The 12565-nt window shown below is 41.3% G+C and overlaps 2 protein-coding genes across 13 annotated transcripts in view; one reads left to right on the plus strand and one right to left on the minus strand.

Annotated features, from left to right (window-relative positions):
- The window catches only part of Hiw (MYC binding protein highwire), a 164755-nt gene that overhangs the window by 17572 nt on the left and 134618 nt on the right, over positions 1–12565 (plus strand). The window lies entirely within an intron of this gene.
- The window catches only part of LOC139110107 (uncharacterized), a 43242-nt gene that overhangs the window by 5875 nt on the left and 24802 nt on the right, over positions 1–12565 (minus strand). Inside the window, exons 1-2 of one of the 2 annotated variants that reach the window (XM_070669691.1) lie at positions 9160–9513; positions 2410–3189 (exon numbers count right to left, since the gene is read on the minus strand). In XM_070669691.1, coding sequence (XP_070525792.1) covers positions 2410–2622 — 213 coding nt within the window. In that variant the 5' untranslated portion in view covers positions 2623–3189; positions 9160–9513. Of the gene's footprint in view, positions 1–2409; positions 3190–9159; positions 9514–12565 lie in introns of those variants that run through there. The other variant, XM_070669683.1, reaches the window with a different exon arrangement.

The following is a 12565-nucleotide window of genomic DNA, read 5'->3' on the forward strand; positions in this document are numbered from 1 at the left end:
TCGCGAAATGCTCGCGCACTCCGGAGCAACGTGGCCGCGATTAAATTTTCCGTGGCGGTATCCCGCCCTCTCTTTCTCCCCTACGCGACGAATATACGAGACTCGTTTGTGTACCGGTGCCGCGATACCGGAATTATTCCCGCGTGTGAAATTGATAAAATCTCGGAGTTTTAAATCAAATAACGCGAGGGACTTTAATTGTAGTAACAGGGTTGATTGCTTTATCTCGTCGTGTAATCGTTAACCGCGATATATATGCATATATCCTACACACACATACACATATTATATATGTATATATATACATATTCAATGCAGCCATCCCCCCGTCGCGAAATCGCATTCATTACTTTCTTATCGTATTACTTCAGTCTCGTATTACCGTTCGTTTCTCTCTCGTGCGGGAAAAAGACGGAATTGTCGAAAAGGGCAACGCTCGCGAGGACGGGAGAGCGAGGAAAGAAACTTCAGCGAAGTCGAATTTCAAACTCTCATCACCACAAGAAAGAGAGAAAGAAAAAAAGAGAGAGAGAGAGAGAGTGAGTCTCCAAATTTATTCAATAAATTCCGGCGGTGGAAAAAGCGATAGTACTCGCGTTACTGCGTTTCTCCGCTTTACTTCGCCTCTGTTCGCGCATTCGATTCGATTTAACGAATACCGGTTACCGAGGAACTTCCGGTTCCGGGGCGTCACGGTGAAAATTCTCGGTCGCCTGCGAGAAGCACTGCCTTCGGGTGCGAATGGCATCGCGCTCGTTTATCGCGATGTCGCGTTGCGATTATGAATCATTCGGGCCTGCAACGCGTAGCTGGCACGTAGGCAGACGCTCCTTTACGATCGCGGCGCGTTCCCTTAATATCGCGGATGGCCGGAAAGCATCGGAAGCGCGGGCCGCCAGGAAGAATGAACACCTCGCGTGATCGTAGATCGCTGAGGGATCGCTCGTTATTTTTTCTCTTCACTCCGAACGAGGCGAGGTGCGTGGCCGTTGGGGGATAAAAGCGAAACATTTACGAGGGGGTGGAGAAGGATCGTGTCGGATCCGTCCTACCTTGTACGCGTACGTATCTACCTGCCTTGCCTGCCCCGTTCTTACCCTACCGATTTGCGTAAACGCGCTGTAATTTATGGGGGTTTCCCGTGCCTCCGTCGCGGTTGGCACCCTCGCGATTTACGAGAACCCCTCGCGTAGTTAGATTAGGCTCGTTCTGGCTGATTATTCTTCTATTTCCTGTCCTTCTTCGCCTCTTTGATTCACCGTGTGTTTCTAGATCGGTTGTGCGAAGACAATAGGAGTTAAATGAGCGCCGGGACTTGATTATTGTTTCATGATTCATGGTGGTTGTCTCGAGTGATACGCGGCATCGAAGACATCAATGACAGATCTCGAGGAAATATTTTCTCTCGTTTTTTTTATTTTTATTTTTTTTTTCTCTGTTTTTTCTACCTTTTTCTCTCAGCCGTAGGAGAGATCGGGTTTTACGATTTCGCCATGGCTGAAGCTACCCGCGGTACCGCCCCTTTATCTCGCCGTCGGGTAATTCGCAAATGGAATAACGTCCCTCGGAACAAAGGACGGGTAGACGGAGCCCTGTGTCGCATTGTCTGAGATTTTTCGTACGATAGCGATAGATCCCGTCGCGGTTTTCGCACGAATTCGTTGCTGGAAGAAAGACAGCGTGCGCTTGTGAGAATATTTCTGTCGTCGTATCATTCGAGGGGGAAAGGTAAGAAAGATCGGAGACGGAGATCGGACGACTTTCATCCGATCGGGCGTTGATACCATTAGAATGAAAAGAACTGAGCTAACCCTAGAACACGACCCTAAGATTCGAACGACTCTACCGAAAAATTAATGCTTATAAAATTAAAAAAAAAAAAAATATATATATACAAACCTTGGAGGAATATTTTAAATAAAATTATTAATTTAATTGAAAAAAGAATTTTTCTCTGTATAATACGAAAGAGAAAAGAGAGCAGCGAGCGTAGCAAATAATTATAATTAAAATATATAAATATTTTCAATAAATGATTCTTTTCGTGATTTTATCCGCTGTATTATTTTATTATAGTTATGTAAATAATATACTCAAAGTATTGCGAGTATGCAAGAATTCATTATATAAATAAGAGCTCGAGTTACACGTTCTCGTTCGTGTTGAACAGAGTCGGATTCGATGTTAAAATACGACGGGCTCGAATACGAGAAGAGAATATGTACACTTTCTTGTCTCCAGGTCGGAAGATACGTACCTAGATCTACGTTCCTGATAAAGGGAGACAGTACTTTTTTTTTATCCGCTATCTTTTCGTCGATTTAACGCGGCATCGAGCGGCGATTCAATCGAAAATCGATTCTCGCGCGAATACTTATCAGAGAGATACGGTTTGCGTCAAGGACCTACCTCTCCCTCCTCCTTGCAGTCGCAGGTCAATCTGCCGTAGTGGTCGCAGGAGCAGGGCGGGTAATCGCACCTGCTGGTGGAGTTGGTCAGGACGCCCTTGAGTAGGCTGCTCCAAAAGAGTCCTAAGATCGCGCTGCCTAACACATATCTCGTTGCTCCCATTTTGCGCCTCTCGCTCGCTTCTTCTTCCCCTCCTCGCTCTCCTTCTGCCATGCGCTCAAAGAGCTTCGTTTTCCTCCGTCTGCGCCACTTCTTCTTTATTACCGGCTGTTTTATACCAAGCCGGCGTCAGGCAATTTCACGTCGCGCCGACCGCTAGGTCGCCCCGACATGTCTGTGCTTTAAATCTGCGCCATCGAACCTGACGCTTTCAATTTTTCGCCTTGCGTGTGGCTTGCAACACACACGTTCGAATCACTGCCTGGTTTGCGCCTCGCGGTTTATGCTTGCTCGCACCACGAAAAACTACCTAATCTCGGCCGTGGCATGTGACACACGCCGCCCAAAATTACGTAACTCGATCGTAATCTGTGCCTCGTCTCTGGAACACTCATGCCTCTCGGTGACGATCCTCCGGTATTTTAGAAGCTCATTCGAACCACCGATTCGATGAGTCTTTCTCTACTACAACGTTCGTCTTGGCGCTCCGCTTCCTCGTTGAGACATCGGCGCGATCCAATTTAGTCGGTGACGGTGTGCAACGCTCTCGACCATTGCGTTGCCTCATCACCAGAATCCTTCTCTCTTCGATCTTACTCTTCTTGAAATGATAGTCCGTCTCTGTAAGGATAGAGAAATTAGAAAACCTCGTACCCCTCGTTTTCCCGTATTCTCTCTTTCCAGCAATAAATTTATTTATTAATTTTTTATCAGGTTTGTCTTTCAACAAATTGACTGGTTTATCGAATTGAACTAATTCGAAGTTAGTTCACGTTTTTATGGACATGATACGACGGTGTCGCACGTTTCTATTTCGACTTTCAAAGTGGTGTTACGTTGCGTTATCACGCTCGATCGCTTAGGAACGGACGAACTGTTGAAAAGTGCCATACGATACCGTTGTATCAAACGACAGCGTTGTAATATCCGACGATGATAATCCGCGATGTGCCACTCGGTTACTCTCCCACTATACGTATATACCGTTGCGTGACTAATCGTGCCTACATTCCTACGTTATCAGAGTGCTCTCGCTCGACATGACGTGATTCTGTTTAGCGTACAAATATGTCAACTGCCGTTACTGTAAACTTTTCGCGTTAACGTTCCGCGAACATGTTTTGCAACGCAACAAAAAAAAAAGAACTTATCAGCTTCTTAATACTGAACTTAACATCATAAAGTTTAAGTTACGTACATCTAACGAGAAATAGCGAGTAATAAACGATTTGAAGTTGACATAGTTGTTTTTTTTTCATTCTTTGAGATACACTGAAATTAAACGCGAAACATGATGCACGATATAACCGCGAACAAAAATACGAAAGCATATAAATAACTTACGCTAATCTCAAGAATTTGAAACACGTTTTACCACGATTAATTATTTGATTACAAGTCGTTTCAGGAATATAATTCGGAAAGTTCACGAAGCGGATGTATTTGTAACTTGACAAATTCGTTATACATAGATAGTCGATTAAAGGTGTCTTTGATATCTTTATTTCTGAAATAAAGTTTGGTCTATTGGGGCAATAACAAAAAAAAAAAAAAGAATAAAATGGCACGAAGTGGAAGTAAGCGGGATCGATAAACGTGAAAAGAGCGTTGTGAATGAAAGACGGTCTCACTCAAAGGATTCGCGAAGAATTTCCCTTTACGGTCGAGTCCTTCGGACGACGACCGCTTGAAATTTCTTCCAGTCCGGTTTTCAGTCTGCCTCATGGCTTTTCGCTCCACTTTCAGCAACGAGGAGATACCTCACTATTAACGCGGTACTTTTACTAAGCTAATTGTCCATTGCATTAATTAGAAGTTACAAAAAAAATTAACCTTAATATAAAGCTTGGTAAAAATTAGAAGCTTTTAAGCTCTTGAGATTTGCATCTATTATTTTCGTACGACTCTGTTAATATTTAACTGAATTTAAATGCTTAATTGATGTAATTTGAACAATTAATTAATTCAATTTAAATTATGTATCTCCAATTTAATTGTAATTGAAAAACAACAGCTTTTAATTTTATTAATGTATTTGTATAATAAACACTTATATTCTTCAGAAAAATTTTGGCAGTTTTTTTTTTCATATTTGTGAAATAAATTCTCGTTTTATTACTCATCCTCGTTCACTTTCAATAATAGAGCTAATAATGTCGCGTGAGAAAACTCATACATCGCTGCATCGATTGATAGATCATTTTTAATTAACGAATATTTATTGTTCGTCGACGTAACGAGAAGGAAAGAGAGAGAAAGAGAGAGAAAAAAAAAGAGCAGGTGTGCGGCGATCGCTTGTGAACGATTAATTGACCGGTAGCGGGTCACCCTGGGCGTCGGTTTTGCGGCAACTATAACGAACAGAGCGGAGAAACAAAGATAGAAAGACAAAGAGAGAAAGAGGGAAAGAATATATATACTACAAATAAAAAAAAAAAAAAAAAAAAAATGTTGAAACGGGAGAAAAAGAGAGGGGGTTTGATAACGAAATCGATACATTCCCGATGGATGAGAACGAAGACTTAAACGCAAATTATTCTTCGCCTATAGAGCGGTGCGGAATCCCATCCCCGCGCGGTACAACGATTAAGCGTTTCGATCCGTCTGATTTACGCCACGTTAATGGATATTCATATATATCTAACTCCGTGGCGCGAGATTGAACAATCGGAAAGACCCGCATATTTATCGTTCCAGAAACACGCGGCTGAATGAAACAGATAGTCGCCTGTCCCGCTGGCGCTATCTCTCTTGTCCCTTCGACACGCGACACGATAAGTAAGGTACGTGTAGGAGAGTAAATCGTTTCCGATTACGTGACTCTTCCCTCTCGTCCGTAATACCGCGCCGATTCACCAGCGACGTGTGTATATATGTGTGACAAGTCATCGACTTCTCGCATTCCGTTCGGCCGGGCGCGACTCCACCGGAATATCATATGCGACTCCTCACGGTTGCATGCGATACGAGAAAAGATAAAGGGAGAAGAAGAGAGGGCGATGACGATCTTCCGCGAGCAGTCCATCCCCCGTTTCGAGACACATTCACCTTTATTCCTTCAACGTCTTATCTTTCCATCCGCTTTATCGCTGCGACTTGCAAGAATTGCCCGCACTTGCCCGGAAAAGCGTTCGCAGAAGGCGATAACGATAAACGGGGCCGGATTGGTGGGAGAAATAGTGGAGGAGAAAACGTCGAGGATTCAACCCTCGCGGTAGTTTACGAAGATCCCCCGGCGAGGGGAATAATTTTTTTTTCCGCACTCGAGGATTAAGCCGGGATTTCACGACTGCGATCCGCCTGATCACGAGACAAGGGTTAATCCGGCGATGATTTGACCGGCAAAGGTTCCATCTCATCCCCTGTCATCCCCTGCCTCTCGCGTTCTCGATAAATGCGAAGAGAATACTTCAGTCTCTTATAATACAAAATTATTTTGTGGATTCTCGCTTTGTCTTTCTTCATTTTTCTCTCTTTCCGCTCAGAATATTTATATTATAAATTGCAACAATTTTATATGCGTGACACGTTTGTTAAATAGCGAATACGTTCAAGAGCTATATATATACATATACGTATATATGTATATAAAATTTAATAGTAGAGCGTTTGTCTCGTTATAACGAGGAAATGGTTGCGTTTCACCGAGCTGGTTGTGACCCGTTTCGATTATTTACATATTAAAATGATGCGATTTGAATAAAGTCGGTCGTCATTAGAGGTGCACATGACGTGGTTGACGAATTAATGCGGTATTATAAGGGGAGAGCAGGCGTACATAGCGATGGGTTATGTACATCGATTATTGATAAGCTCTCCCCCGGTGTCGCGTTTAGCTAATTCAACCGAAGCGTTCGAGTGTATTTCGATCGTTTGGCGTGGCCGCGTTTTAGTCGCAATTTCGACCGTGCAACACGGCTGCATTTGGGAGTTTTATCGAAATTCCGAGATCGCCGACCCACTTCATTGCACTTTCATTCCAACGAATGACGAGGCCGTTTTTTTTTTTTTTTTTTTTTTAATCGTAATCGGAAACGAAATAGATGTACCGAAAAATGTTAAATGATCATATGTTTCATTTTTTTTCGCTGATTATTCGGTTGTAATAAAATCGCGTACTTTAAAAAAAAATAAAAATTAAATTAAATTACAGAAAAAATAAAAATAAAAATTCGGATATGCTATTGCCAGTTATGCGCGTTTAAAATTGTTAATAGTTTCGTTGACTTAACTTACTTTAATTTTAATCATTATTCTCGAGTTGATTCAAAGGATAACCTTTATTTCGAAATAAATATAAATTATTTAATACTCTTTGACTAGGTTATTTGCTAACGCATTTTGCCGCATCGCTATTTTCGAATGCAGTTGTACATCTCGCGCTTCAAAACTAACCAAACATTTCCAATGACGAGCCGAGCACGCTAGGATCGAACTGTCGGTTTTGCGCGCGTGAAAAATAAAATCACGTGTGTCAAGCGATACGGTGTGTTGTAACGGTCCGATGATTCTGTTTGAATAGAATGCCGGGTTGTACAGAGGCGCGTCTACCACGTCTCTCGCGCACTTGCTCATTTCCATGTTTGTTACGATAACGAATGGCGGTGCTTTCGAACGCGAACGAAAAATATTGGGTTCGTTCGTTATCGATATCACGTTTTTAATGCGACACACGACTGATATCGGCACGGAATTGACGATAACCTACATTACGGGGAACACGCTCGGCCGCCTTTAAACGGCACATTTTTCTTCGGGCTTCACCACCCTTTCCTACCCTCGAACAATCCGTCGTCCGATGAAGATTTTATATACGCTTGCCGATTCATAAGATACATTTTTATCTGACGAATAATCGTGCAATAATCTCGCGCTGATCATGAAAATTAATATTTCAAAAACTTTATTTTAGCGCATCCAAAAGGTACCGCCCGGGCGAATACAATTTATTTTGTGCAGATCTATATTTTTATTTTATATCGCACATCCAACGAAAATGTTAACCGCAAACATATCAGAAATATCATTTTCAATATTTATTTTTCCGGTCTGTAAACGATGTAAATATAGTTTTATCGCTAGAAGTCAAAGTGCAATAAGTTTTTAATCAATTGCGCAATAATAAAAAATTTTTTTTTTTTTGGTAATCACGCGAGTCTTGTTTGGCGAGCATTTCTCGGTGGTTTTCATTGGAGGGAGAGTTGCTGTATTTTTCGACGTTCCTCGGTTTAATCCAGACGCGGTACATAATTTGCGCCGCTGCGGCCCTGCGCCTCGTAATTCAAGTAACGTTATGCATGCAACGCAGAGAGCAACGCTGGGTGGAATGTTTAGTCTCGCAGCATTGTTTTCAATTTCGAGATAACAGTAGGCGAGAAGGGCCAAAGCCCAGTCGGGTGTACTTCAACATTGTTACACCGCGAACCCTCAGAGAGAGAGAGAGAGAGAGGCAACGAATATATAATAAATTTCTTCTTTACGGAATTTTGCGGTTGCAATTTAGGAGACCCGCCCAGGAAAGTCCGGAGTGCCGACCGTCAAGGAAATTTTCGTGACGCGCATTTTTCACGATCGAGCCAATATTTTATGCTCGCCGCGCGATGAGTTTGACATACGGGAAGTTAATGGAAAATTTTTCCCTCCGGAGGAAAGAAAGAAGAAGAATATTTATTCTCCGCGAATTCTGCGCGTACGTTCCGAGTGTATCGATGGATGTGGAAATTCAGATTGCCGGGCACGGTTCCGTCGAGCTTGTACGACAAATGTAATCGTCGATCTTATCCGCGTGACGCGACAATTAAGTTTTCTTCGTGGCGGCGATTCTTTTCGTGGAGAAAGGGCAAGGCGGCGGCAGAGTTAGCGGTGAGAAACGAGCAATTAATCGAGCCTGCAGCTGGCACGGTTGTAGGAGATAGCGCGCCCGCACTGTGTGCCACGTGGGAAATCAAGTATTACACTCTCTCTCGCGATGATCCGTTCGAGCGAGCATCTCTCGGGCCGCGGGTATGCGATCGTACGGAATAAACTCAGCCGTCGCGGACGACCAGGCGGAGTTTCTTGTCTCGTCGCGCGACGACGACGTCGGTGGCCGATGCGAACGGTCGATTGACTTCATGGTTCAATGCCACAGTTCGATCCGCGTAAAATATTACGACCCGACGGACCGTGGAGCGTTATTTTATGCGGTCTCGGCAAAAAGTCTGTGCGCGCGCTACGACGCGTGATGCAGCTGCCGCGTGACGTTGATCGCATTATGCAACGATTGCGTCGTGAGGGAATGCGTTCGCGTGTTGCATTCAATCTTTGAATGGGAAACATCGGGGGGAGAACGTTACAAGTTTTTTTTTCAGCATGATTATATCTGTTTCGAAGTAAAAAAGAATTCCTTCGCTCATTTTGCGCGTAATCACTGATTCAGGAGAATCAATATTCCTATCAGATGGTCATATATTTCAGTGTTGGTTTTTTTTATCAGTGAATCATTCTTTTCTTTTTTTTTTTTCACTCGCGCGAGCACTACGCTCAAATCGGCACCAGAACACTCCTCTGTTAGGCCCGGATATCCGATCCTTTACGGATGGGAACACTTACGACGAGATGTAACGCGTACTATGCGTCAAGCAGATACGAGTCTTGGCTCTTTTACTTTAGTCCCGTGCCCGAGTGTATCTCATGACGCGTCGTCGTCGACGCGCGAACAGCGACTGGTCGCCTTTCGAATTGGCGGCTGGTTTGCACCTCGGCGACGGTTATCGCACGACACGAGTATCCTCTCTCTCTCTGTTTCCCTTCTCCTACGCCACCCATCTCTTCCCTCCACCAGAGTAAAACGCATCCCCACCGAACTGGGCAAACTTCCCTCCCTCGACTGGCACTCAGTACGTTCTCTGCTTCGTTACAGCGTATTTCGTGCTCCTGTTCTTCCCGCTTCGCCTTTCTCTACGAAAATCCTACCTTTTTTAAACATCTCTTGTTTTTTTTGAAATATGATAACCTATGAATAATATATGAATTTCTTTGCTATTAAAAAATAAAAAAAGAAATTACGATTATTCGCATTTCGACGCAAATTTTACTTGTATTTTCTTTTAGATTTGTGTCGTGCTCGTTCAACGAAAAGTTCTACCTTTATTAATTTTTCATATTTTTTTATCGGATTAGTTATGTTTTACTTTATCTTTGCTTTATATCTTTGCGTATTATTTTGCTTATTATATACTTCTTAGAGTGAACAATTGTTAACTCCGTTTCTTTTTCTTAAGAGATGGAGGCGGAAGATATTCTCGATCCGCTATCAGTTTTTTTAACATATGCCAATTATCTTTCTTAAATATCTATGTAAAAGTAAGTCGATATTTATAATTATTTCTTTTGCAACTAGTCACCGTAATAGTGTATTAATTTATTTTTAAAAAAATGTGAACATTGCTTTACTTTTATTTATTAATTTTTTTTTATCTTATTAAATCTATCGCGTGAAACACTTTTTGACTTTTTCTTATTTTTACGGCTGCAAACTCCTTATCAGCCATAACTGATAAAACGACTGATAAGGTTGTTAAGTCTCGGTGTTTTAGCTGCTATGAATCATAGATGTAATAGCGAAGAATTTATTATCAATTTTTACAAAGAGAGCGCGCGAACAATATTTTAGCGTATTATTATTGAGATTTTTTGTTAAAAATATTTTTTCAACGACAGTTTGTTTTATTTTATCGAAAGTTTTTTTTTATTTATTTGCATTTTGCATATAAATGTAAGGCATTATGTATTTACAATTTGCAGGTTTTATATTTGTCACTAATATCGAATCGGAGAGGCGAGATATTTAATTTATTGTTAATTATTAACTTAGAAGTTTCGATTGTTTTTGTATTGCTATCTTGTATTGAATAAACGTAGATTGTCGTACAAATTGAGATACAAAGCCTCACGATGGAAAACCTAACGAAATTGTGGAAATATTTCTTTTCTCTTATTTCGAAAATTGATTTTGCCATTTACTTCTCTGACAAGATGTCACGGATGACATCGCGGCGCTTTAAAATCCATACGACGGCCTTCAGCGGATGTTACTACTCCCGTTACATCGCGATATTTTGACAGCCACATGGATTTCCGGGACATTGGATTTCTATTCCACATTGATCCGCTTCGAAAATCTCGCGAGGTTTGCAAAAGAAAATACAAGCAAAATGCACGTGACATACTACTCATTTCCGTAATTATACGTTTCGTAACTTGGTAACAATTTTTTGCAATTATATTTTACACCGCGCGATTACTGCTAGTTGCGTTTATTTTAGCATTTGGATTCATCTTTATTCCACTTATTTCCATCGTCATATAATACTCCTCGCACATCATTAAACTTCGTGCACATTGGTAAACGATAAACGATTCGAATTCTAAAGCAAAGCGTGGAAATTTATTTATGAAAAATAATTTAATCGAGAGTACCTCAATGAATATGTACGCGAGGACGAGAATAGTAACACTCATGATTAAAGTTACTTTAAAAAATTTAATTTAAAATTTAATTTAAAATAAAAACTGCGAAATATTAATCAATAAATAACCGAGTAGAAATTCATCTAGTTATCCTGATACTACAGCTAGTGGTTAGATCGCGCAGATTAGATATAATCTTTAGCTAGGATCCAGTAGCGTGAAAAATTAAGCTTACTTTGAATTTTCTGCTTTCACGCAACGCTATTACTATTGTTTATCTGCAAGGTATATTAATTTTATTGAATAACGGATGTGAATTTTATTTAGTACCTGACCTACTTATTTTTTTCTTCATTGATCGCTCGCAAGTCATCGCTTATACATACACGCGTTGTTTTATATTACACTTGTACCTAGTATCGTCTTCGTGAGCGCGGAGAGTGTCGCTGCGTCGAAACCACGTCCCGAAATCTCACGCGACGGATCGCACGGGTTAACTTTTCACCTTCAAGTTCGCAAAGACCCTGGCGAAGAACCGATAAGAAACGTATTTCGATGATCGATTTGTCGCAGTCGCCGTTTCCACCCGAGAAAGCCGAAGTTGCTCTCTCGGTGCGGCCAAACGTCATATCGCTCGAGTGAAATATCAAGAAGCTCACGATCTGACTGTCATTGAAGATTAATCGTGATCGTGGGTACTCTCGATAGATTTTCCAAGTTCGATATAACGTTGAAAAAGTAGCATTCGCGTAAAGGCGATCAGGTGGACGGAAAATGCACGCTCGAAAGGAGAGAGCACTAAGTATTCTAAATTAATATCGCTCGATGTTATTCCGATTAATTATCAGTTGGCGGTTTTGTATGACGTAAAACTGGTACCACGAGATTGCGTCGTTCATTATTTTTTATTCGACCTATTAAACCGACGATTAATTATTGGTGCATACAGATATGATCTATTTAAAATGGTAAGTTCGACGATCCGAAGTTTGTCGAAAAAACTACTTTTTATTTTCGCTTATAAAAAATTTACTTTGCTTTCGAACCTTCGAAAATCGATGTTTATGAGTTTACTGTTTTTAGTAGGTAGGTACGTAGTTTTTACTAGTAATTGAAAATCGATACTTATTGTTAGTCATCAAAACGATAATGCTTCACGGTTTATATTTTTATGCCGCGATATTAAAAAATTATTCGCGTATGCAGTATTTGTGTTTCTCGAGAAATGCTTTTATGCCAATATTATGTTTCCGGCGTTTGTATTAACAGCTCTTTCCGAGATGTTCCAAACATTCGGAGATAAAACAAGCGTTTCTTGAGGAGAAAAAAGAAAGAAAAAAAAAATGCGGGCCTACTGTATAACATTGTCATGAATTCAACCAAGAGATGAGTTTTTGCGAGTGGATCTTGTGAGAAGGAGGAAACGCGGCGTCGAAATGCACCTCGTCAAATGGAGCTCGTGCACGAGAACGCTCGCTCAGTGCTCCGAAATGCACCTGAAAATTTGTTTTACCGCGCAATGAAAACAAAAGTGTGCATACCCCGC

Source organism: Cardiocondyla obscurior, linkage group LG02 (assembly GCF_019399895.1).
Source record: "Cardiocondyla obscurior isolate alpha-2009 linkage group LG02, Cobs3.1, whole genome shotgun sequence".
In the NCBI taxonomy this organism is placed as follows: domain Eukaryota; kingdom Metazoa; phylum Arthropoda; class Insecta; order Hymenoptera; family Formicidae; genus Cardiocondyla; species Cardiocondyla obscurior.